At 47.7% G+C, this 27,373-nt stretch overlaps 1 protein-coding gene across 1 annotated transcript in view; it reads left to right on the top strand.

Annotated features, from left to right (window-relative positions):
- LOC126190780 (dnaJ homolog subfamily C member 13) overlaps positions 1-27,373 on the top strand; it is a 362,669-nt gene that overhangs the window by 56,986 nt on the left and 278,310 nt on the right. The window contains exon 6 of the mRNA XM_049931321.1: positions 5,863-5,989. Within this exon, the coding sequence (XP_049787278.1) occupies positions 5,863-5,989 (127 nt within the window). The remainder of the gene's footprint in view (positions 1-5,862; positions 5,990-27,373) is intronic.

The following is a 27,373-nucleotide window of genomic DNA, read 5'->3' as shown; positions in this document are numbered from 1 at the left end:
TTTGCAAACAACAAATAGAAACAGTAGATCACATCACAAGTGGATGTACAATACTAGCAAACACAGAATACCCCAGAAGACATGACAATGTAGCAAAAATAATACATCAACAACTTGCCATAAAACATAAACTAATAAAACAACACGCTCCCACATACAAGTATGCACCACAAAATGTACTGGAGAATGATGAATACAAATTATACTTCAACAGAACCATTATAACAGATGAAACACCACCACATAACAAACCTGACATCATACTCACCAATAAAAAGAAGAAATTAACACAACTAATCGAAATATCCATACCCAATACAACAAATATACAAAAGAAAACGGGAGAAAAATTGAAAAATACATCCAACTGGCTGAGGAAGTCAAGGACATGTGGCATCAGGATAAAGTTGACATTATACCAATTATACTATCAACTACAGGAGTCATACCTCACAATATCCACCAGTACATCAATGCAATACAGCTACATCCAAACTTATATATACAACTACAGAAATCCGTAATTATTGATACATGTTCAATTACCCGAAAGTTCCTAAATGCAATATAACATATACCGTACAGTTAAAAGGAAGTGACGCTTGATCATGGTCCGCGTCACTTTCCATTTTTAACCAGTCCTAAGGTCTGAGAAAGGAAAGAAGATGATAATAATAATAATAATAATAATAATAATAATAATAATAATAATAATAATAATAATAATTTAAGACTGATTATGCCTTTCAGCGTTCAGTCTGGAGCATAGCCCCCCTTATACAATTCCTCCATGATCCCCTATTCAGTGCTAACATTGGTGCCTCTTCTGATGCTAAACCTATTACTTCAAAATCATTCTTAACCGAATCCAGGTACCTTCTCCTCGGTCTGCCCCGACTCCTCCTACCCTCTACTGCTGAATCCATGAGTCTCTTGGGTAACCTTACTTCTCCCATGCGTGTAACATGACCCCACCACCTAAGCCTGTTCACCCTGACTGCTACATCTACAGAGTTCATTCCCGGTTCTTCTTTGATTTCCTCATTGTGGACACCCTCCTGCCATTGTTCCCATCTACTAGTACCTGCAATCTACTTTCATATCCGTAACCTCAACCTTGTTGATAAGGTAACCTGAATCCACCCAGCTTTCGCTCCCATACAACAAAGTTGGTCGAAAGATTGAACGGTGCACAGATAACTTAGTCTTGGTACTGACTTCCTTCTTGCAGAAGAGAGTAGATCGTAGCTGAGCGCTCACTGCATTAGCTTTGCTACACCTCGCTTCCAGTTCTTTCACTATGTTGCCATCCTGTGAGAATATTCATCCTAAGTACTTGAAACCATCCACCTGTTCTAACTTTGTTCCTCCTACTTGGCACTCAATCCGTTTATATTTCTTTCCCACTGACATTACTTTCGTTTTGGAGATGCTAATCTTCATACCATAGTCCTTACATTTCTGATCTAGCTCTGAAATATTACTTTGCAAACTTTCAATCGAATCTGCCATCACAACTAAGTCATCTGCATATGCAAAACTGCTTATTTTGTGTTCACATATCTTAATCTCACCCAGCCAGTCTATTGTTTTCAACATATGATCCATAAATAATATGAACAACAGTGGAGACAGGTTGCAGCCTTGTCTTACCCCTGAAACTACTCTGAACCATGAACTCAATTTACCGTCAATTCTAACTGCTGCCTGACTATCCATATAAAGAACTTTAATTGCTTGCAAAAGTTTGCCGCCTATTCCATAATCTTGTAGAACAGCCAATAACTTCCTCCTAGGAACCCGGTCGTATGCCTTTTCTAGGTCTATAAAGCATAGATACAATTCCCTGTTCCACTCATAACACTTCTCCATTATTTGCCGTAAGCTAAAGATCTGGTCCTGACAACCTCTAAGAGGCCTAAACCCACACTGATTTTCATCCAATTGGTCCTCAACTAATACTCGCACTTTCCTTTCAACAATACCTGAGAAGATTTTACCCAAAACGCTGATAAAGAGATACCTCTGTAGTTGTTACAATCTTTTCTGTTTCCATGTTTAAAGATTGGTGTGATTACTGCTTTTGTCCAGTCTGATGGAACCTGTCCCGACTCCCAGGCCATTTCAATTATCCTGTGTAGCCATTTAAGACCTGACATTCCACTGTATTTGATTAGTTCCGACTTAATTTCATCCACCCCAGCCGTTTTATTGCACTGCAATCTGTTGACCATTTTCTCCACTTCCTCAAATGTGATTCTATTTCCATCATCATTCCTATCCCGTTCTACCTCGAAATCTGAAACATTACTGATCGCATTTTCACCTACATTGAGCAACTCTTCAAAATATTCCCTCCATCTGCCCAAGACATCCACAGGATTCACCAGCAGTTTTCCTGACCTGTCATTTCCTTCTTACCTCCCTTTCGAAGACTGCTAATTACACTCCAGAATGGTTTTCCAGCAGCTTGACCCATAGTCTCCAACCTGTTTCCAAAGTCTTCCCAAGATTTCTTCTTGGAAACTGCAATTATCTGTTTGGCTTTGTTTCTTTCTTCAACATAACTTTCTCTGTCTACCTGGGTTCTAGTATGTAGCCATTTTTGATACGCCTTCTTTTTGCTTTTACAGGCTGCCTTGACTGTATCATTCCACCAAGCTGTTTGCTTCATCCTACTTTTACACACTACTGTTCCAAGACATTCTTTAGCCACTTCTAGCACTGTGTCCCTGTACCTTGTCCATTCCTTTTCCAATGACTGTAATTGACTACATTCAACTAACTGGTACCTTTCTGAGATCGCTGTTATGTACTTGTGCCTGATTTCCTTATCCTGAAGTTTCTCCACTCTTATCCTCCTACATATGGACCTGACCTCCTGCACTTTCGGCCTCACAATCCCAATTACACTGCAGATTAAAGAATGATCAGTGTCATCAAAGAATCCCCTGAATACACGTGTGTCCCTCACAGCCTTCCTGAATTCCTGATCTGTTATTATATAGTCAATGACAGATCTGGTTCCCCTGCCTTCCCAAGTATACCGGTGAATGTTCTTATGTTTAAAAAAGGAGTTTGTGATTACTAAGCCCATACTGGCACAGAAATCCAAGAGTTGTTTCCCATTCCTGTTGGCCTCCATATCCTCTCCAAATTTACCCATAACCCTCATAAAAACTATCCATCTTATCTTGATCTGTCCCTTCACAATGCGAATATACTGACACAATCCTAATTTTCTTGCTAGACACTGTCAAATCTATCCACATCAGTCGTTCGTTTACATGCCTTATTGCAACTACACTGGGTTCCATTTCTTTCCTGATGTAAAGCCCTACACCCCATTGTGCTATTCCTGCTTTGACTCGTGATAGGTAGACCTTGTATTCTCCCACTTCCTCTTCTTTCTCACCCCTTACCCGAATGTCACTAACAGCTAAAACGTCCAGCCCCATCTTACTTGCAGCATGTGCCAGCCTCAGATAATAATAATAATAATAATAATAATAATAATAATAATAATAATTTATTTTTATTATTATTACTTTTCGCATATATCTTATACATTATTATGTGCACAGTACCAAAAATCTTGGATACTAACTCAAGACTTAGCCAGCTTAACTTTATTATCTGTTGCAAATACCAGTAATTTTAAATTTAGATGGCATTGTTCATTTGTAGACATGTGCCCAGTTGCTAACTTCCTCATGAAGAAGAGAGAAATATAGGTAAATAACTACAGCATTTATACAGCTAATGTTGAAACTGTTAGCAAATTTTACAGTTACTTCATTCCGGAGGAATGATATAGAATCCCAAATGTTGGGAAACTAGACAGTGTACTTCAATAAACATTATTCTTGCCCCTAAAAGTTGCAGTTAAAATGAATCTCTCTCCAGTATTCAGCTAATCAGAATCTAAATCTTTAATTTTAATGTATGAGAATAAAGTAAAAAAGTATCTAACTTAAGTTTTAATTATTGGTAACTTATAAAGAAGAGGCTACTGAAAGCCATCTTAGTTTGTGGAGGATTACAACACGAGCAAGATCTGTGTCCACCTAAATAGGACAATGCACTGCAGATGCTTTAGTATCAGCTATGTCACAAAATGAATTGTCACTTATCTGAATTTCCTGTCTGGGAGTTTAATTAGTGATTCAGTGACTGCTCATTTATGAAGGATGTGAAATTGTAATTATTTCATAAGCTGTGTTATTATTCAGTAATGCTCTCTGTGACCATTGAGTCAATCCACAGTTTGACCCAATGCTGTTTTCAAATTATACTTACTGTGCACAGTGTGATCATTTTGATATGACTATCCACATGGAAGGACAGTGTAATTAATGAATGTGTTAATGATACACTTGGTTCGTGGTACACTTGGTTCGTGGTACACTTGGTTCGTGGTACACTTGGTTCGTGGTACACTTGGTTCGTGGTACACTTGGTTCGTGGTACACTTGGTTCGTGGTACACTTGGTTCGTGGTACACTTGGTTCGTGGTACACTTGGTTCGTGGTACACTTGGTTCGTGGTACACTTGGTTCGTGGTACACTTGGTTCGTGGTACACTTGGTTCGTGGTACACTTGGTTCGTGGTACACTTGGTTCGTGGTACACTTGGTTCGTGGTACACTTGGTTCGTGGTACACTTGGTTCGTGGTACACTTGCCACACATTAATTATTATGAATCAGTACATCTGTTAAGTTACTGCACTTGAACTATTATATTAAAGGACATAAGCCGAATGTAATATGTGGCTAACCATTTATCCTTGCATAAATTGATAGATGAGACAAGAGTTGGCAATAAACTAAATGTTTTCGGTATCAAAGTGCAATTAAAGTTGCTGGACTGCAAACCTGCATGTGGACCACATGATTTGAAATAGCCTACTTTAGACGACCACCTTTCAGCCTGATTCGATGGAGCGCAGATACCCGAGGCATATTAGCACAGGTAAATTGCATTACAAAATCGCTGATAATGATGACAAAAGTGCGTGAATTGGGCTTTGAATTGGTTCCCTATTCACCAGACTTAGCCCCAAGTGACTTCTTCATCTTCATTAACTTTTTGGCTTGCTGGGAAGAAATGTTCATCAAATCAAGAAGTAATAAGTTGCAGTCAGTGAGTAGTTTGACAGTGTCTAGTTTTCCAATGAGGTGAAAAAGCTGGAGGGTTGGTGGACCAATTATATATCCTTCAAAGGAGCCTGTGTCGAGAAGTAAGGCGAGTTGCTTATGAAACAAACATTTTTTTCTTACTTTTTTACGTCTTATCAAACCACTCCCAGACTAGTGACATTTTCACTTGCCCTTCCCTGTTGAAGGAACACCCAAAGGCTTACTCCCAGAGATTGAGAAGAGAGATTGAAACTCGGCAGTGTCTGGGCAACACTTCGACATACATGCTTCCTGTCTGAATGACTTAAATGTTTTTCATACGCTAAAAATACTTTGAAACAGCATTTCAATTGATTTAATACAAGAAAGAAGTGAAGAATGATTGTTTAAATATATACATTTTTTATTTGCAGAATCACCTTGTTTTCCAGTGGTTCACTGAACAACTGAACACAATGTCACACTACCAGTGGATTGCTCTGTCAAATGAGAGTCTGTCAGAACACACTTGTAAATATCTGCCAAAACACACTGTGTGTGTGTGTGTGTGTGTGTGTGTGTGTGTGTGAGAGAGAGAGAGAGAGATAGATAGAGAGATAGAGAGATAGAGAGAGAGATAGAGAGAGAATTATTTAATTATTTAATTATTTAATTTATGCTTCCTGATACCCCTTTTGAAAACATTAAAAACATTATTTTGATCTCATCACTGTACTTTAAAGGGATTCACTACTGGCCTCACTGCTGGATGGTGTAAGAGCATCAGGAAACAGGGATGTACACGTAAAGATGACTCCAACATCAAGAGGGAAGAGATTTGGACCACTGAGTATGCCAGCTGAGGAGGAGGTATTTAAACTCATTTGTATTTGTATTATCATAAATGTATTAATTTTGGCATTAATTAAAATTAATTTGCCACAAAATTGTAAAACACTATATGTGTGTTGTTGTAGGAATAATTTGAAGGTTTACAAGATGAGAAAAACATTGTGCACACAAATGTACTTTGTTTTTTCATTTGAATCTGATATTTCGTATGAAATATTGAAATGACTTCTTTTCATGACTTCTTGTAGGGCAGTGACATTGTCTTTCTACATATAGAAGCACAAGGAAACTGAGTTTAACATTCTTTAAAATGAAGTTAGCTGCTTTCCATTGAGCTCCTGCAAAAGGGCAATCTGTCAAGATGGTTGTTGCACAATGTAATTCAGATGTCACTGTCCCTAGGATGTGATTTAGACTGAGACTGTTTATGTGTTAGGTAATACTAGAATATGGGTTCGTGTCATTGTCTTGAGCATGCTTCCTCGTTGAGCCACTGACATAACAACATAGGCTTGGGATGTGAAAAATGGCTCTGAGCACTATGGGACTTAACTTCTGAGGTCATCAGTCAACTAGATCTTAGAACTACTTAAACCTAACTAACCTAAGGACATCACACACATCCATCATGCCCGAGGCAGGATTCGAACCTGTGACCTTAGCAGTTACGTGGTTCCAGACTGAAGCGCCTAGAACCGCTTGGCCACTCTGGCCGGCTTTGGGATGTGAATAGCGTTGAGTGAGTTGTTTATTGCATAGGCTAGTGTGTCTTAGTGCAAAGAAACTACACACATGCTTCTCAGACTTGGGGTAATAAAGTGTGTCCCATAAAGTGTTCTACAACTTAATGACACAATAATATCAAATTTGTATGGAAGAATAAACTGTTGTTGATCTGGTGTCAAACTTGACAAAACTTTTATCTTCATTTCACTGTATGTAATTTTTGGTAAATATTTGTTTTTAACTCACCCATGTACAGTATGCTATTAATGATAGGCATAATTGCAATGTTGATAGTGTCATTTGGATCACTGAGGCTTTTGACAAAGGTGAAGTAAATAGAAGTTTTCCACAAACACTTGAGAGAAAAGTGGAAGATTGTGTGGCCAAGAAATCAAGCAGGCCTAGAATATAAGCCACAACTGCAAATCCAAAATACAGGAAGGTACTCTAAAGGATGTGGTTCACATTTACTTCAAACTTCAGTGGTGCTTTGCCTTGTGGCCCTATATGGATCCTGGACACATCCAAGATGTAATGCCATGCGTGACTCAGCTACTCAGACAACTTCATGATAGGTGCAATTACACTGGTAGGTTATCTGTGTAGAGGCCACACTAACTTTTGGTTTGTGTAAAGGGACATTAGCCTTTTCAGTAGTTATATGTGCAACTGTCTGCATGGTTGAATTTGGCCCTCTAACTTTAACAAACATGATCTTGATGTGCTTGTACTGTCCTTCAGTACTTCTACTCCTCCTTTCACAATGACCTTCACCTTTCCAGGTTCTGCCAGTCACTATCCCTCACAAACCTGGTACTGCAAAACCACCTGTCGTGGCTCAGGCATCCACTCACTTCACAAGTTAGTGACACAGTGCAATTCATGCTGCGCAAGCGCGAGCGCGTGTGCACGCACACGCACACGCACATGCCCTTCTCTCCCCTTGGGGCACTATTATCCGTCAATACCCATCCTATCCCCAGAGGGCTTGCCAGTCTTTGGTGGGTTTGTGCTTGGCTACCATGGGGCCCCAGCCTTTGCAGAATTTTTTCCCTTTCATGCTAAATATCTATACTCAAGCTATTCTTTTCACCTCCCTTGGGGAACATGTGTGGTGTGTTCTTAGGAATGTTCTGTATCGTCCGTAGCTGACATACGAACAGTCTCACAACTGTTTTCAGTTCACTTTTCCTTCCTTTGTTCACCTTCTCCTATCCTTTCTCTGCTTCAGCATTAGAGGCTCTTCTTTTTCTTCCTCCTCTTCCTCTTCCTCCCTGTGCACTCCTTAAGGCTGGCCTATGTGTCTGATGCGTAACAGGTGACTGGGTAATGCGTAATTCCCAGACCCGGGTTGACAGGTAGGGTCGACAGGTAGGGTTCGTACGCACCTCCTGGTACAGGTCAGACCCAGGTAGGAGTGATTGCCTGAGCTGCTACCTGCCCAAATTGCTGATTGGTCCCTCTGTCGGATGTTCAGGAGGTGTGGGTATGAAGAATCACGCAAGATGGGTGCACCCCCTTGTGAAGGGCCGCCAGTTGGAAGGAGCATGCCGTCTGAGACAATAGAAATCGTGGGGATTTTCTCGCGATGAGCCAATCATCTCCATTATCGACGTCCCCCCAGGGGGTCCACAACTCTTCGGTGGTACGTGCGTGGCGAGCACGGGGCCCCGAGCTAGTGCAGTTCTCCTTCATTTCCGGGGGTTCCCTACCCCCCTCCCCCATCCCTCCTCATCCCCAATCCTCTCCCCCCCCCCCCCCCTCCCCACCTCCCCTTCACACTCCGTCTTCTTGGGAGTAATGTATCGAGCCTTCGTCCGGAGATGGACATTTGAAAACTCCAGGATCCTGTTTCCTTTGTTTTTCTCCATCCTCACGCTTTCTTCCTGTATTAGTCTTTCCCTACGTTCACTCTTCTCCTTGCTTTCATACCCTTACTTCTATTTCTGCCTCATTCTCCTTGCCCTATTCTCCTTGTCTTCTTTTCCGTGTCTTGTTCTCCGCTTCGGTGTTTGAGATTCTTTCTTCTATCCCTCTTTCTCGTTCCTCTCTTCTTTCCTCCCTGAGCGTGTCTGAAGGCCGACCCATGCGTTCGCACGCGTAGCCGGTGACAGGGTAACACTCAATTCCCCGCTCTGGGTAGACAAGTAAGGCACGCACGTAACCCCTGGCAAAGGCCAGGCCCAGGGAGGGGTGATTGCTTGAGCTGTTATCTTCCAAACGTGCCAATTGGTCCCTCCATCCGTTTCTCGGGAGGTGTGACCTGAGGTGTGGACAATAACCTAAGGCGGGAGTGCCCTCTGAGAGGGCCCCCACAAGGAAGGAGTGAGTGCACCATCGGAGACGCTGGCAATCATGGGGGATTCATCCGCAATGGATTTCTCTTCTTCTTCTTCTTCTTCTTCTTCTTCTTCTTCTTCTTCCCTGTCTTCTGCCCAAAAAAAAAAGCTAGATGAAACTCCTGTTCCGAAAATTCTACCACCAGCACCGAAGTTTCTTGTCACAAGATTTGACGGTCACAATTTCTCAACAGTCAACCCTTTCGACATTCAGAAGGGTGTAGATGTGATTGCAGGACCAGTGAAATCTTGTACTCAGTTGCGCAACAGTACCTTGCTGTTGGAGACAGTGTGTGCCTTCCAGGCCCAAAAATTACTTGAGGCCACTCTCTTACACACATTTCCTGTACGAGTGGAGGCCCACCGACCCTGAATTCTTCTTGTGGCATGGTGTATACCAGGTGACTTGACGGAATAACTGATGATGAGATTCTGTCTTTCCTCTCTGATCAGGGAGTGAAGGCATTCCATCGGGTCATGAAAAAGGTCTAAAAGGACCTCATATCAACCAAAACCATATTCCTGACATTCGACAATGTGCAATTGCCTTCACAAATTAAAGCGGGTTATGAGATCATTTCTGTTTGGCCGTATGTACCCAGCCCTACAAGGTGTTACCAATGTCAGCAGTTTAACCATACACAGCAGTCTTGTTCAAGTGCAGCTAAATGCGTTACCTGTGGCAGGGACACCCATGAGGGTGACTGTCCCCCTCCGTCCCCTCGTCACATCAACTGTGTGGGCGACCTTGCTGCCTCCTCTCGCGACTGCCCCATCTACAAATTCGAGTGAAAGAGAAGGTGTCGACCTCAGCTGCTCACAATTTATTCAATAGCAGAAAGCCCAGTATGCTTCCGGCAGGTCAATACAGTACCGTTCTCGCCTCTTCTCAGCCTACCAGGGAGGTAGCTACACAGGCATGAGATCTAACATTTAGCGATTCGGTCGTCAGATCGGCCAGTGCTAAGATCGCCTGATCAATGTCTCCTCTTCCTCCCACCAACCCTAAGGCTCAAACGTCGTCATCTGCTACTGCTAAGACGAGGACCTCTAAATCAGATGCTCGGACCTTCAAAAAAGAACTGACACGCGAAGATTTCTTGCGTACACAACATTCACAGCCATCAACTGTTCTTTCGACAAAACGTAATTCTTCAAAGAAGGCTCATAGAAAGAAGACTTCTCCATCTCTGCCGAGGTGCATTTCTTCTCTTGCGCCACCCGGCGGTTGCCGTCCCTAGCCATCTTCAGTTTTGCCAGGCCGCACCGCTGGTAGTCGATCGGCTGGCCTTTCACTGGCGGAGGAAGCTCAGGAAGGTGGCATACGCAACTGTTGAATTGATAGACCATGACTCACCACCTATCAATTGCAGCAGCAGTGCTCCTCCGAAGCCAGGCCCTCAGCGGCCATCGAGGTGACCCTTTCTTGTCTTTTTTTGTTTTTTTGTTTTTTTTTCATAATGGCACTTCTTCAGTGGAATATTCATGGCATTCGGTCCAACCGAGAGGAACTAAAATTGCTCCTTCGAATGCACTGCCCGCTTGTCGTAGTTCTCCAAGAAACGAAGTTACGCCCATGTGATCATATTGACCTGGCACACTATACCTCCGTGCATTTTGACCTACCCCCTGTGGCAGGTATTCCAGCTCATGGAGGGGTCATGTTGCTGGTTCGGGATGATGTCTACTACGATCCAATCACATTGCACACAGATTTGCAGGCAGTTGCCGTCCGAATTACTCTCCCCACTTTCACATTTTCCATTTGTACTGTTTACAATCCATCCATCATCTTCTGCCTTTACTAGGGCAGACATGATACAACCGATTGCTCAGCTTCCTACACCATTTTTGTTGGTTGGAGACTTTAATGCCCACCATCCCCTTTGGAGCTCTCCAGCATCCTGCCCAAGAGGCTCCCTCTTGCCAGACCTTTTAAACCACCTCAATCTAGTCTGCTTAAATACCAGTGCACCTACCTTCCTTTTGGACACAATGCATACCTATTTCCACTTGGACCTCTCAATATCCACTATCCAACTTGCACGTTGGTTCGAGTGGTATGCCCTGTCTGACACATACTCGAGCGACCATTTCCCCTGTGTAATGCATCTCCTGCATCACACCCCTTCTTCACATTCCACTAGCTGGAACATCTCCAAAGCCGACTGGGGGCTTTTCACCTCCCTGGCGACCTTTAATGATCAAAACTTCTCCAGATGTGATAGTCAGGTGGCATACCTCACGGACGTTATTCTCACTGCTGCTGAATATTCCATCCCTCGTACTTCCTCCCCCCTGCGGGTTCGGGGGTTAGAATAGGCCCGCGGTATTCCTGCCTGTCGTAAGAGGCGACTAAAAGGAGTCTCACATTTTTTGGCCTTATGTGATGGTCCCCTCTCGGGTTTGACCTCCATCTTTCTAAATTATTCCGAAGAGCGAGCCAATTGGGGAAGGGCGCCTTACATGGTGCACTGTATCCGTCGTGCAATTAGACCTTTAGCCGGCTTTCACGTCGTTGCAATGGTGTCCCGCTCGTTTTCGATCTTTAGGGCGGGGATACGTCCCTGGGTGCGATTACCACGCTGCCCTCTGCAGTGTTTCTTTTAACTGCGACGACGACCTTGGACAGTTTTGCACCTAAGATCCAGCACGGTAGCCAGTCCGTTGTGGTGGGGCCGCCATGTACCCTCTTGGTTGTAGCCCCCTGACAACACAGGGATCGCTCTACTGATGCCTGCGCCGTTAACTCCCCACGTATGCCAAGGAGTAGATGCCTATTCTCCTGGGGTATCAGGACTCCCGGCAACGGCCATCCTGCCAGGTGGCCTTTGCTGTGGCTGGGTGGCGCCCGTGGGGAGGGCCCTTGGTCGGAGTAGGTGGCATCAGGGCAGATGACCCGCAATGAAGCGTGGTACATCATCTCTCGCTGGCGGCCAGCTGCCAGCAGTCTCTAAGCGTTCTCGGGCTCAATTTAATGCTCAGAAGTACGATCCGAAAACGTTCCCCTCCCTGGCCACGCCGTGGGAAGAGCGTAAGTCCCAGGATGGAGGTAACAGTTATTCGCCCCGATTCTTAGTTTGCATGAGAGCTGATGGGGAGTCTTTTCTCTCCACAAAGCCTCAGTTCTTCGTCGAGCATTTAGAGGACAAGTTTGGGGAGGTGGAGGGCTTGTCTAAAATGCGCTCTGGCTCAGTACTGATACAAACGGCATCCTCCGCCCAGTCACGCAGGTTACTTGCTTGTGACAAGTTGGGGGATGTTAACGTTACTATTACTCCACATAAGAGTTTAAATATGGTCCAGGGTGTTATTTTCCATAGGGACCTCCTTTTGCAGTCTGATGACGAGCTGCGCGCCAACTTAGAACGTAGAGGTGTTCATTTCGTCCGGCGCGTTCATCGGGGTCCGAGGGACAATCAGGTTGCTACAGGTGCCTTCATCTTGGCCTTCGAGGGTGATACGTTACCGGAAAAGGTTAAGGTGATGGTCTACCGATGTGACGTCAAGCCCTATATCCCTCCCCCGATGCGGTGCTTCAAGTGCTGGAAGTTCGGCCATATGTCTTCCCGCTGCACTTCCAGCCTCACATGTCGAGATTGCGGACGCCCATCTCATCCCGATACTCCATGTGCCCCGCCTCCCATCTGCGTCAACTGCGGGGAGCACCATTCACCTTGCTCGCCAGACTGCAGAATATTCCAGAAAGAGCGCAAAATCATGGAATATAAGACCCTGGACCGACTGACTTATACTGAGGCCAAACGGAAATACGACCGATTACATCCAGTGCGAATGACAACTTCCTACGCCGCTGCTACAACACCTGTGCTAGCCCAATCAGTTTCGCGCCTTCCGGCCGGATCAACGAGTGGTACAACTCCTCCTGCCCCCTTGCCAGTGGGGGGCTCTACCCACCGGGTTGCTCCTGTGCCACCTACCTCAGGAGCAACACCATCCCCCCCATCGGGGACGTCGGTCTCCGCTTCTAAGCCGGAGAAGTGTCCAACTTCTTCGGCTTCTCACGCTCGCAAGGGGTCCCTTGGGTCCCTCCCTTCCCAGGTTTCCACCGGCGGGAAGGCTGACGATAGACAGTGGCGTAAGTGCCCACAATCTGCAGGTCGAAGGGCTTCCCGATCCTCCTCAGTCCCGGAGACTGAATCGGTGAAGCCCTCCCAGCCAGTTAAACCCAAGGAGCAGCGTGAGAAATCAAAGAAGAGCAGCTCTAAGCCCAAGGAACGCGCGGTGGTAGCCACCCCATCGCTACCTTCTAGCTTTGCGTCTGAGGACGAGGTGGAGATTCTGGCGTCCGCTGAGGACCTCGATCTCGCCGGTCCCTCAGACGCCGTGAATAGCAATAGCACTTGCACGGGTGCTCAATCGGAGGCAGCAGGTGACCCAGCGGCGTAATCTGCTGTCCCAGTCCCGGCACGCCTTTCTCAGCCATGGACAAAACCATCCTCCAGTGGAACTGCAGCGGTTTCTTCCACCATCTAGCTGAGCTCCGCCAACTTATCAGCCTTCACCCTTTCCTCTGCATTGCTCTGCAGGAAACTTGGTTTCCAGCAATGCGCACCCCCGCCCTTCGTGGCTATCGGGGTTATTATAAGAACCGAGCAGCTTATGAAAGGGTGTCTGGTGGCGTCTGCATCTATGTCCTTAACTCCCTTCACAGCGAGTCTGTCCCTCTACAAACAGCTTTAGAGGCTGTCGCTGTTAGGGTGTGGACGCCGCAGGCTCTTACCGTCTGCAGTCTTTACCTTCCACCGGAGGGTGATGTCGCGCAGCATGTCCTGGCTGCGCTGATAGCCCAATTGCCGCCTCCTTTCTTATTACTGGGCGACTTTAACGCCCATAACCCTCTGTGTGGTGGGTCAGTGGCAACAGGTCGAGGCGCCACCGTTGAGCATTTATTGTCGCAGCTCGATCTCTCGATTTTGAATGATGGTGCCTCCACACACTTCAGTGTGGCGCATGGCACCTACTCCGCCATTGACCTTTCAATCTGTAGCCCTAGCCTCTTACCATCTGTCCACTGGAGTGTGCATGACGACCTGTGTGGTAGTGACCACTTTCCGATTTTTCTGTCACTACCACAGCGTCACTCTTCTGGGCGCCCTAGCAGATGGGCTATGAATAAGGCTGACTGGGACTTGTTCTCCTCCACTGCCGCTATTGAGCCTCTCTCAACTGATGCCATTGATGCGGTGGTTACATCGGTCACCGCCGGCATCGTCACTGCCGCCGAGTCTGCCATTCCCCGTTCTTCTGGGTCCCCTCGGCGGAGGGCTGTGCCTTGGTGGTCGCCTGAGATCGCTGAAGCGATTAAAGATCGCCGGCGGGCGCTCCAGCGTCACAAGCGACATCCCTCCATGGACCACCTTATCGCCTTCAAACAGCTGCGTGCACGGGCCCGCCTCCTTATCCGCCAAGGCAAGGAGGAGTGCTGGGAGCGGTATGTGTCCACCATTGGACTCCATGTCACTCCATCGCAGGTCTGGGCCAAGATTCGACGGGTCTTCGGCTATCGGACCCCTGCCAGCGTCCCTGCGCTCTCACTGAATGGAGCAGTTTGTACTGACTCCGACGTCATTGCAAACCGCTTAGCAGAGCATTTTGCTATGAGTTCCGCTTCTGCGAATTACCCCCAGGCCTTCCGCTCCATTAAAGAGCGGATGGAACGTCGGAGCCTTTCTTTTCGCACCAACGCTTCTGAACCCTACAACGCTCCATTCAGTGAGTGGGAATTTCAGAGTGCCCTTGCCACTTGCCCTGATACCGCTCCCGGGCCAGATCGCATCCACTGTCAGGTGCTGAAACACCTTTCAGTGGACTGCAAGCGACGCCTCCTCGACCTTTACAACCGTCTCTGGGTCGAGGGTGAGTTTCCGTCGCAATGGCGGGAAAGTATTGTCATCCCCATTTTGAAACCTGGAACGAACCCTCTGGAGGTGGACAGCTACCGTCCCATTAGTCTCACCAACGTTCTTTGCAAGTTGCTTGAACGGATGGTGAGCCGGCGCTTAAATTGGGTGCTGGAGTCTCGGGGCCTTCTGGCTCCGTCTCAGGGTGGGTTCCGTAAAGGCCGCTCCGCCACCGACAATCTGGTGAGCCTTGAGTCGGCCATCCGTACAGCCTTTGCCCGCCGTCAGCACCTGGTCGCTGTCTTTTTCAACATACGGAAGGCGTACGATACGACATGGCGTCATCACATCCTTTCTACGCTTCATGGATGGGGTCTTCGGGGCCCTCTGCCGATCTTTATCAGAAATTTTCTGTCGTATCGTACCTTCCGCGTGCAAGTCGCGGCCTCGTATAGTTCCTCCCTCGTCCAGGAGAACGGGGTACCCCAGGGCTCTGTCCTCAGTGTCTGCCTGTTTTTAATTGCAATAAACGGTCTCGCTGCGGCAGTAGGAAATTCTGTTTCTGCTTCCCTGTATGCTGACGACTTCTGTCTTTACTATAGTTCTATTAGCATTGCAGCAGCTGAACGTCAGCTACAGGGCGCAATCCGCAAGGCGCAGTCTTGGGCTGTAGCGCGTGGTTTTCAGTTTTCGGCTGCCAAGACCCGCGTTATGCATTTCTGCCGGCGCCGAACGGTCCATCCTGAGCCGCGGCTTTATCTTGCCGACGAACTTCTTGCTGTGGTGGAGACCCACAGGTTTTTGGGTGTCCTTTTTGATGCCCGGTTGACTTGGCTGCCTCATATCCGGCAGCTTAAACAAGCGTGTTGGCGGCATCTCAACGCCCTGCGTTGTTTGAGCCACACCCGCTGGGGCGCCGACTGATCTACCCTGTTGTGGCTCTACCAGGCGTTAATCCAGTCTCGCCTGGATTATGGGTGCCTAGCTTATGGCTCAGCATCCCCATCTGCGTTGCGGGTGCTGGACCCAATTCTCCACAGCGGGATACGCCTTGCCACTGGTGCTTTCCGCACCAGCCCTGTGGACAGCGTCCTAGTGGAGGCAGGTGTACCTCCACTGCGGTTCCGACGCCAACGTTTGCTGGCCGCTTATGCTGCCCATGTTTTTAGCTTGCCCGGGCATGCAAATTATCGTGTCCTGTTCCCACAGTCAGTCGTCCATCTGCCAGACCGTCGGCCCCGGTCGGGTTGTCCGATCGCCGTACGCATCAAGGAGCTTCTCTGCGGGCTTGGGTTTTTCCCAGTTCCACCTCCTTTCCGGGCGCCTCTGCGTACACCCCCGTGGTGTGTTCCTCGCCCTTGCCTTCGGCTCGACTTGGCACAGGGCTCGAAGGACTCGGTCCCTCCAGAGGCCTTCCGCCGCCGCTTTTATTCAATCCTGGCCACGTATCAGGGCTCTGGAATTGTTTACACCGACGGTTCGATGGTTGCTGGTCGTGTCGGGTATGCGCTAACTCTAGGGGACCATTCTGAACAACGGTCCTTGGCGGCTGGCTGCAGCGTTTACACTGCTGAGCTAGTCGCCATCTTTCGTGCCCTAGAGTATATCCGCTCCTGCTCAGGTGAGTCCTTCGTTATCTGTAGCGATTCCCTGAGCGGTTTACGAGCTCTCGACCAGTGTTTTCCTCGTTCTCGTCTGGTGATGGCTATCCATGAGTCCCTGCATACTCTTGCGCGTTGCGGCCGCTCTGTGGTCTTTGTGTGGACCCCCGGTCATGTCGGTATCCCGGGCAATGAACATGTTGACCGCCTGGCGAAAGAGGCCACGAGTAAACAGTCTCTGGACGTTGGCCTCCCAGAGACTGATTTGCGGGCAGTCCTCCGCCGAAAAGTTTTTGCGCTTTGGGACGCTGAATGGTGCAATCGGATCATGCCCAATAAACTCCGTGCCATCAAGGAGACGACGACTGTCGAAGTGGTGGACACTTGCCGCTTCTTGGGACTCGTGTTTGATGCCCGGCTCACATGGGTTCCTCATGTTACTCAGCTGAAGCAAAAATGCTGGCGGCACCTCAACGCCCTCCGCTGCCTTAGCCACACGTCTTGGGGTGCAGATCGCTGCACGCTGCTGCGGTTGTACAGGGCCCTTGTGCAGTCCCGACTTGATTATGGGAGCCTGGCCTATGGGTCTGCATCCCCCTCAGTGTTGAAGTTGTTAGACCCCATACACCACTGTGGGGTTAGGCTTGCCACTGGCGCTTTTCGCACCAGCCCCGTGGATAGTCTACTGGTGGAGGCCGGGGTTCCCCCGCTGCGGATTCGCCGCCATCGTCTGCTCGTCGACTATGCTGTCCACGTTCATTGCTCGCCAGGTCATCCCAATCGTCGCCTGCTTTTCCCTGCCATGGTCCTCCATCTGCCCGAACGGCGACCTAGGTCTGGACTTTCCGTCGCTGTCCGTGTCCAGTCCCTGCTGTCCGAACTGGGGTCATTCCCTCTTCTGCCTCCCTTCCGGGTCCGTGCACCTACGCCTCCCTGGTGTTTGTCCCGGCCGTCCGTCCGTCTGGACTTGGCACAGGGACCCAAGGACTCGGTTCCGCCTGTGGCCCTCCATCGCCGTTTTCTTGCTCTCCTCGCCTCATTTTCGGACTGTGAGACTGTCTACACTGATGGTTCCCTGGTTGATGGTCGCACTGCCTACTCTTTTGCTCACGCTGCCCATGTTGAGCAACGCTCCTTGCCGGCTGGCTGCAGTGTTTTTACTGCAGAGCTGGTGGCCATATTGCGCGCTCTTGAGCATATGCGTTTCTGCTCAGGTAGGTCCGTCGTCATCTGCAGTGACTCCCTGAGCAGCCTTCAGGCCATCGACCGCTGTTATCCCTCCTCTCCTCTGGTGTCCTCCATTCAGGAGACTGTTTCCGCCATTGCCCGTTCTGGTCGTTCGGTGGTCCTGGTTTGGACGCCCGGTCATGTTGGCATCCCAGGGAACGAACGTGTAGACAGGCTGGCCAAAGGGGCGATCGACGCCCCGGCTTTGGAGGTCGGCCTTACGGCTCGCGACCAGCAGATGGTGTTGCGCCGTAAGCTGATTGGGATGTGGGCTGCTGAGTGGCGTGGCATGACAGCCCCGAATAAACTGCGGGCTGTCAAGGGGACGACCGATGTGTGGCGTTCCTCCCTGCGGGCTTCTCGCAGGGACTCGGTAGTCCTGTGTCGGCTGCGCATCGGCCATACATACCTGACGCACGGCCATCTGTTGCGTCAGGAGGATCCCCCCTTGTGTCGGTGTGGGTCCCGGCTGACGGTCGGCCACATTTTGCTGGAGTGTCCTCGACTGCGCACACTCCGGCAATCTTTTAATCTCCCGGGCACTTTGGCTTTGGTTTTATCTGACGATGCCTCCATGGCTGATGCCGTTTTAAATTTTATCCGTGGTAGTCCGTTTTATGGTTCGATTTAGGGAGGTCCTGCACCTTTCCTTTTCTGTGTCTTTTGTCCTTGTGTCTGTTGCTGTTCTGGTGTGCCGTGAGATGGTTGGCTCTTTCCCTTTTTTGTTCTCATGGTCAGTCAACCAGTCTCCGGCCGTCTTCCTTTCTTCTGTTTCTTTCTGTCTGGTGTTCCTCTGTCCTGTTCTTGTCTGTAATGTTTGTTGCTCCATTTGTGTTCTTTTAGCGCCTGGGGGGACGTCTCCTCCCCCTTTGGTTTTTACCTGCTCCGTAGATTTTCGGCTCGCCTGATTTTGGAATGGGGGACTGATGACCTTCGCTGTTTAGTCCCCCTTAAACATCCCAACAACCACCACGACGACTGTGTGGCGGTTATCCCTGCGAGCCAACCGCAGGGACTCTGTCGTCCTTTGTCGGCTCCGCATTGGCCACTCCCACCTGACACACAGTTATTTACTGCGCCGGGAGGACCCTCCTGTATGTCGCTGCGGGGCGGCTTTGACAGTGGCCCACATTTTGTTGGCCTGCCCCCTTTTAGCTGTGGTCAGGCAGACATTTGCGCTGCCTGATACGCTCCCTGCCCTCTTATGTGATGACCCTGGTATGGCTGACTTAGTTTTCCATTTTATTCGGGCAGGGGGTTTTTATTATTTACTCTGAGTGTTTGTTCTGTTCTTTTGTGTTGATTCTGGCCATTGGCCTACGATTTTACGCTGAGTTTTTAATGTGTTCTCGGTGGTTGGCTTTTCCTTTTTATCTATGGTCGGCCAACCACTGTCACACTCTGTGTGATTTTAATTTGTTTCGTCTGATCTCTGTAGGAGTATTTCTTGTCCTGTGTCGTGTGACGTCTTTCCTGTTGTTCGTTTTTTATTCTCTTTGGGTGGTTTTACTTTTTTTGGAAAAAGGGACCGATGACCGTCGCAGTCTGGTCCCTTTAATCCCCCCCAAACCAACCCAACCCTCGTACTTCCTCTTCTCCACGTCGAGTCCCAGTCACCTGGTGGACTACAGCATGCAGCAATGCTATTCGTGCTCAGCGACGTGCTTCAAGCACCTTCCAACGCCATCATACGATGGCGAACTGTATCAGTTAGAAACGACTCCGTGCAAAATGTCATCGTGTTATCAAAGAAATCAATAAGGTTTGCTGGGTGGCTTTCACCAGCTCATTCAACAGTTTTACTCCTCCTTCGGTTGTCTGGGGGTGGCCTGCACCGACTATCTGGCACCAAGGTCCACTCCCCGATTTCTGGCCTGACTGTAGCAAATGAAGTCCTTGTGGATCCTGAGGATGTCTCAAATGCCTTCGGCCACTTTTTTGCGGAAGTTTCGAGCTCTGACCATTACCACCCTGCCTTCCTTCCCCGAAAACAAGCAGAGGAGGCACAGCCACCTTCTTTCCAGTCTTTGAATCGTGAAAGTTACAATGCTACCTTCACCGAGCGGGAACAAGAAAGTGCACTCGCCCAATCCCGGTCCTCTGCTCCGGGGTCTGATGGTATCCATATTCAGATACTGAAGAACTTTTCTCCTGCAGGTAAAGGCTTTCTTCTTCGCACCTATAATTGCATCTGGACTGAAGGTCATGTTCCCACACGCTGGTGTGAAGCAATTGTTGTTCCCATACCCAAACCAGGAAAGGACAAACACCTTCCTTCCAGTTATCGCCCCATCTCCCTTACCAGTTGTGTCTGCAAGGTGATGGAGCACGTGGTAAATTCTTAATTGGTTTGGCTCCTTGAATCTCGACGCCTCCTTACCAATGTCCAATGTGGCTTTCGTAGGTGCCACTCTGCTGTTGACCACCTAGTTACCTTGTCGACCTTCATTATGAACAACTTTTTGCGTAAGCGCCAGATGGTGGCTGTTCTCTTCAATTTGGAGAAGGCTTATGACACCTGTTGGAGGGTGGGCATTCTCCGCACCATGAACACTTGGGGCCTTCGTGGTCGCCTCCCTCTTTTTATTAATGCATTTTTAATGGATCGAATGTTCAGGGTACGTGTGGATTCTGTTTTGTCAGATGCCTTTCGCCAGGAGAATGGGGTGCCCCAGGGCTCCGTTTTGAGCGTGGCCCTTTTTGCCATAGCTATCAATCCAATAATGGATTGCCTTCCAGCTGCTGTTTCAGGCTCCCTTTTCGTGGATGACTTTATGATCTATTGCAGCACTCAGATAACATGTCTCCTGGAGCGCTGTCTTCAGTGTTGTCTAGACCGTCTATATTCCTGGTGTGTCGCTAGCGGTTTCCGTTTTTCTGGTGAGAAAACGGTCTGTATGAACTTCTGTCGTTACAAACAATTTCTTCCACCATCCTTACATCTCGGTCCCATTGCTCTCCCATTCGTTGAGACAACAAAATTTTTAGGTCTTACATTTGACAAGAAACTTTGCTGGCCTCCACATGTCCTGCTTGCCTGCGCGTTGTACCCGTTCCCTAAATGTCCTCTGTGTTCTCAGTGGTACATCATGGGGAGCAGATCGAATGGTCGTGCTTCACTTATATCGGTCCATTGTCCGATCAAAGCTGGATTATGGGAACTTTGTCTACTCTTCTGCCCGGCCATCCATCTTACGCCGTCTAAACTTGATCCACCATCAGGGGTTACGTCTGGCGACTGGAACATTCTACACCAGCCCTGTTGAGAGTCTGTATGCCAAAGCTGCCGCATTACCACTAAACTACCGGCGCGATATGTTGCTTTGTCAGTATGCCTGTCGACTGATGTCAAAGCCCGAGCACCCGTCATATTTCTCCTCCTTTGACGACTCTCTTGACCGCCGATACGAGCTGTATGTCTCTGCCCTGTTACCTCCTGGAGTTTGCTTTCGTCGCCTACTTCAGCAACTTGATTTTACCCTCCCTACGACTTTTTGAGTGGGTGAGAGACTGACGCACCCTTGGCTCCGGGCTCAGGTTCGCGTTCACCTTGAACTCAGCTCGCTCCCAAAGGAGCTCTCAAGTTGTTGGTTAATCGGAAATCCTGTGTTCTTCCATCTTACACCTACAGTACTGTTCTTGCTCCATTTTGCTCCTCAAAGGACATGACCACGCAGACGTGCGACCTCAGATTCGACTCTGTGTTTTTGAAATCGCCCCGAGTCACGGTAGCACCGCTGTCCCCTCATCAAGCTGTGCAACAAGCCGTTAAACTCTTGCCTCATGTGGCGGAGTCCCAACTTCCCAACTTGCAGGCCACAAAGGACAGGAGGAGTACTCTCGTAAAGATGTCCTATGTCTCTCCAGCCAAACTGTTGCAGTTCACCCTTTCCTTCCTCACCTGACCCTCTCCCTTTGTGCCGTTTACATCCCTCCGTCATTTGATGCCGGCAGAGCAGACTTCTTCCAGCGTATTGGGCATCTGCCCCAGCCCTTTCTGCTGCTCAGTGACTTTAATGGGCACCATCCTCTTTGGGGTTCTTCCAGAACCTGTCAGAGGGGTGCCCTCTTTGTTGACCTTAATCAACTTAACCTCTTCTGCCTCGAGACAGGGGCATCCGTGTTCCTTTCAGACTCCGCGCACACTGATTCCCATTTAGGCCTATCCTTCTGCACTACCCGGCTTGCCCATCGTGTCGAGTGGTCCGTTCTTTCTGACACATACTCGAGTGACTAATTCCTGTGTGCTAACATCTACTCCACCTGTGTGCGCAAGCAAATGGCAGCTTACCAAGGCCGACTGCCGGATTTACTCCTCCCTGGCAAACTACGACAAACGAGATTTCCCCAGTTATGATGATCAGGTGGAATATCTTACAAATGTTATCCTTACTGCTGCAGAAAATTCCATTTATCACACTTCCTCCTTACCGTGCCATGTCCAACTCCCTCGGTGGACTAAGGCACGGCACGACGCAATTCCGTGTTTAGCAAAAAAGCTAGCTGGATATCATTCTCAAGTTCTTTTGACAGTTGAACTTTCTCTGCCATTGTGGGGGCCAACCTGCAATGGCTGTGTCACCGAGATCCTTTCCGTGATGTCTGGCCCAATAGTAGCAGACAATGTCATCGTGGACCTTATTGTTATCTCCAACACCTTGGGCAACCATTTTGCGGAAATTTCGGGTTCTTCCCACTATCAGCATGCCTTCCTCCATTGGAAGCAAGCAGAGGTGGCTTGGGCGATACCCTTCTCTTTTCCGAATTGTGAGTGCTACAATGCCTCCTTCACTATGAGGAAGCTAGATCATGCTCTCACTTCATCCTTATCCTCCACCCCAGGCCCAGACGCTGTTAATTTTCTTGGTCCTCCCATGTGTCTTTCCTGGCAGCCCACTGTATGCAGTCCCTCAATGTCCTACATGTCCTTAATAGTACTTCCTGAGGTGCAGATTGAACCACTCTCCTCCGTTTGTGCTGGTCCCTTGTCCTTTCAAAACTAGACTAGGGCTGCTTCGTCTATGGACCTGCATATCCATCCCTAGTACGCCGTCTCAATACTATCCACTATAAAGGCATCCATTTGGCCACTAGCATCTTTTGCACTAGCATGATTAAGAGTCTGTATGCAGAATCTGCTGAACTACTGCTGTCCTACCCCCGTGACTTTCTCCTCAGCAGGTATGCATGCCATTTGTCTGCCATGCATAGCCATCCATCCTATGCCGCCTCCTTCGATGACTCCTTTGTTTGCCAGTATGGGGCACATCTCTTTTCTCTGTTACTTCCTGGAGTTTGCTTTTGTTACTTGCTCCGGAAGACTAACTTCACGCAACCTGCAACTTTCCCAGTGGGTGTGAGCTCTTCACCACCTTCGCTTCCTAAGGACGCTACTTCAGCCTTGCCCCATCACCTTCAGTTTCCTCGACCTTTGCACGGAACTTCACTATAGTAGCTTTGTGTACACTGATGACTCTCGGACTGACCATGGTGTTGAGTGTGCCTTTGCCATTGGCGCCAATGTTTTTTGGTATTAGCTTCCAGCACACTGCTTAGGATTTACAGTGGAGCTCTTCAGCCTGTATCAGGCCACGGGTACATCCAGCACCACTGGCTTTTCTATTTTATCTGCCCTTGAAAGGCTCTGTTTGCTGTACACCACCCATCCCTTAGTGCAACAGGTCCAGGAAAACTATCACTTACTCACTCTTGACGGAGCCACTGTGATGTTTATGTGGGTTCCTGGTCAAGTCGATCTGACAGGAAATGAAGCTGCTGACACTGCTGCCAAGGCTGCAGTCCTTGTACCTCAGCCTGCTAGTTCTTACATTTCCTCCAATTATCTCTGTGGTGCCGTTTGTCAGCAGGTGGTGTCATTTCGTCATTACCTCGGGTCCTCCCTTCACGGGAGCAAGCTCCAGATTATTAAACCTCTCCCAGTGACTTGGACAACCTTTATCTACGAGGTGGTCATTTTAACTAGGATGCGTATTGGGCACTGCCTTTTTAGCCACCGTTATTTGTTAAGTGGCACTCCTCCAACACTATGTGCACATTGCAATTTCCTGATGGAATGCCAATTTTAACTGTTCACATTCCCGCTTGGGTTTGCCGTCTGAGTTATTGGATGTTTTAGCGAACAACATGTGAGCTGTCGACGCGTTTTACTTTTTATCCATCATAGCAATATGGTGAAGGCCATTTAATTTTTAGTTCTGGACATTTCTCTGCATCCATGTCTTTAACTGTCTCCTCTTCTGTCGATCGGGATTGCCATGTAGTCATTTTTAACTCCTCTCTTTGTCCTCGTGGTTTACAGTTTTGACATTGGCACGTATCACTCAAGCTGTTTTTACATCCTTGAAACACATCAAAACAAAACAAAACAAAACAAAACAAATACCCATCCTACTCACAATGAACCCTGCCCCCCTCCCCCCCCCCCCCCCCCCAGCCATCAATCCCTCATTGCATACAGACCCTGCCTAGTTGAGTTTTTGAATCTACCCCATCGTCCAAAACTCCCTCCCAATACTCCACAACCCAGATCCCAGGCAAACTCGAAACACTTGTTAACCTTTCAACAAAAAGCATCAGTCCCATAAAATTTTCATTCCTATCCGAAAGTCTCAGCTACAGCCCCACACACAAGCTTAACCATGTTGTATTTGTCAAAGACCTACTGTTCTTCTCATGATCCCGACAGTGGAACACTTCTTTACTGTCAATCATTCCAACCGAAGTTTGCCTAATTCCAGCACTGAATCTTGCCTCTCCCAGTTTCATACCACCATCCAGCTGTACACTGCCCCCCCCCCCCCCCTGCGCACTCTCTCTCTCTCTCTCTCTCTCTCTCTCTCTGTCTCTCTCTGTCTCTCTCTCTCTCTCTCCCCCCCTCCCTCCTTCTCCCTCCGACACACACACACACACACACACACACACACACACACACACACACACACACACACACACACACACACACACCTCTACCTCTGTTCGCTTTCCAGGAATTCCTTGCATCCAACTTGGTCTCACTATCCTTCCACAGTCCCTTCCTAAGAAAGGACAGCCATACACAACCAGAGAACAGATCCTGACCTAATCATCCTCCCTATGGCTAAAGGCTCCACCACTACTGTAGTGACTACCTGGCAGAAAGCTCTGACTCCTCCAACTCCAAGCTCTGCCATAGTGATCCCATCCCAGATGTCCAACATAACCTCCAATCCCTTCTTAAATCCATAGGCCCTTTCCATTCGTGTCTCACCTTACCCCAACAACACCCAACCCACTCACTTTCTACATGCTCCCCAAAATCCACAAACCCAACAATCCTGCATGTCTCATTGTAGTTGGCTATTTTGCTTCCACTGAAAGAATTTTTACTCTTGTTGACCAACACCTTCAACCAAGTGCCCAAAACCTGGCCTTCCTTGCTACCCTGTACTCCCAGTCCATAGTCTGGTTCAAGTTCATTGATGGTATCTTAATGATCTAGACTTAGGGCCAAGACACACTACCTGCATTTCTTCACAATCTCAACATCTGTTCTCCCATCCATTTCAGCTGATCCTCTTCTACCGGGGGGAGGGGGGGGGGGAGGGTTGTATCACATTACTGGTCTAAAGGAGTAGCACCATTCCTCGCATACAGAATAACAATTTATTATAACTTCATAAACATTGATGGATACAGACAAACAGGACTGACCAGTCTTGTTCTCACTCTAGAAACAAACAAATATCCCATTGACATTCTTGTGTGCTCTACATTCCAGTCTTCGGTATTCTTTGGGAGCTGTGCACGGCCTGGAGTCTCTTTGCTGCTACTTGAGATGACATGATGGGCAGCCTGACTGTCCTTGGCGCTGCAAGTAGCTGGAAAGGAATTCCTCAGACAGGAATACAACAACCCCAGAGTACAAAAATGAAACAATTCTGAAAATAAAGATAATTATCTACTTAAAAAAGAACATGCTAATTCTCAACTCATTGTGCTTGTTCATTTATTTGAAGCTACACAACATGGATATAAAATCAACATTCATAAGGGAGACTTTGTACCCTTACATATGCTACCCCCATATAAATGAACAAGCAAAAAAGGAAATAAAAAAGAAAAACAAACATACATACACAAAAGAGATATTTGTACAATATTGTTAAACAATTACTGAAGTTACAAACACCTTGGGTTCCTCCTTTAACTGTTTTCAGTCTTTCTTCAAAGATGATCTGTCAGCATATTAGTTATTTGTGTATTTTACTTTTTTACACCTTACAGGAGTAATAAACTGCTGTAGCTGTTGTCTGAAACATTTGTACCTTTATAACCTAAACTGATCAGTCAGTGTATCACTTGAAATACTTCTATTACATTGTACAGTGGTCACAATAATTATCATTAGTAAACCCATTAAACAAATATTAGAATCTTCCCCTAGGTGCTCGTGAGACCAGAAGGAACCCTTGAAATCTTCTTCTCCTCCCAGTGGGAAGGGAGTACTGCCTGGGAGTACTCACATCCGTTCATCCAAAAGAATGAGAGAGGCTAGTCCTCCTGATAACAAGAATACTATGGATTCCAGTAACAGGGCCCATGAAGTCATGAATAATGATGTGTTTCTTGTGATAAAGAGGAAGGAGGAGACATTTGAAAAAGTGTCCCCCTTCTATATCAATAAGGCTTTAGAAGGCCTTGCTGGAGCATTAAAATCTATAAAATGATTGTGTAATGGCTCATTGTTGGTTGAAACTAACAGGTCAAAACAAGTAGAACTTCTTAAGAAAGCACATAAACTTGGTGACTATGATATCATTATTGAGATGCACACCTCTCAACTCCAGTAAGGGCATTGTCACATGCTGAGATACCATGGACATGCACATAGCAGAACTGAAGCAAGAATGGGCATCCCAGGGAATAGTCGATGTGGAGCAACGAACATGCAGGAGTAATGCAGCAACTGAAGAGACTGCCAATTTCATTGTCACATCACATCTTTAACACTGCCCAAACATTTTATGGCGGGTTTCCTTTGACTTAATGTTCGGCCTTATATTCCAAACACTATGCGGTGCTACAAATGCCAGCATTTCGGCCATACAGCCATGATTTGTGAAGGTGAAGTGATCTGCAGGAACTGCAGAAAAGCTGCTCACGACACTGGAACTTACTGCCTGTCTCCCGCGATCTGCATCAACTGCTCTGGGAAACACCCAGTCTGGAGCTGAGACTGCCCTGTTTTTGCTGAAGAATGCAAAGTACAGGAGATAAAAGTGACCAAGCAGATCCCCTATGCTGAAGCCAAAAAATACTACAAGGCAACGAAACCCTCTGTCTTTGCCACCTCATATTCTTCCATGGTGCAGAAACCTGTTCCCAAGGTGGACGCTTAGACACAGATGAAACCTGTTGTGCCTGTATCCACCACAAGCACCTGTAAGTGCATGTGTACATGTCAAGGGAAAAAGAGTAAGGACAAAGGAATCCAGGCAGCTGCACCAGGAAAGACCAGCATTTCCACAGCGAGCATCCAGAAGGTACAAGAAAAGCAGAGTGCCTCTTAACACCCCCTTTCCCCCTCATCTTGAAGGGATAGGGTGCAGGGAAAGCCTCAAGACGTTTGGGTCAAAAGCTGTCCTG

This window comes from Schistocerca cancellata, chromosome 6, assembly GCF_023864275.1.
Source record: "Schistocerca cancellata isolate TAMUIC-IGC-003103 chromosome 6, iqSchCanc2.1, whole genome shotgun sequence".
In the NCBI taxonomy this organism is placed as follows: domain Eukaryota; kingdom Metazoa; phylum Arthropoda; class Insecta; order Orthoptera; family Acrididae; genus Schistocerca; species Schistocerca cancellata.
Note: the sequence above shows the minus strand (reverse complement) of the source record. Positions and strands in the feature narration are given on the sequence as shown.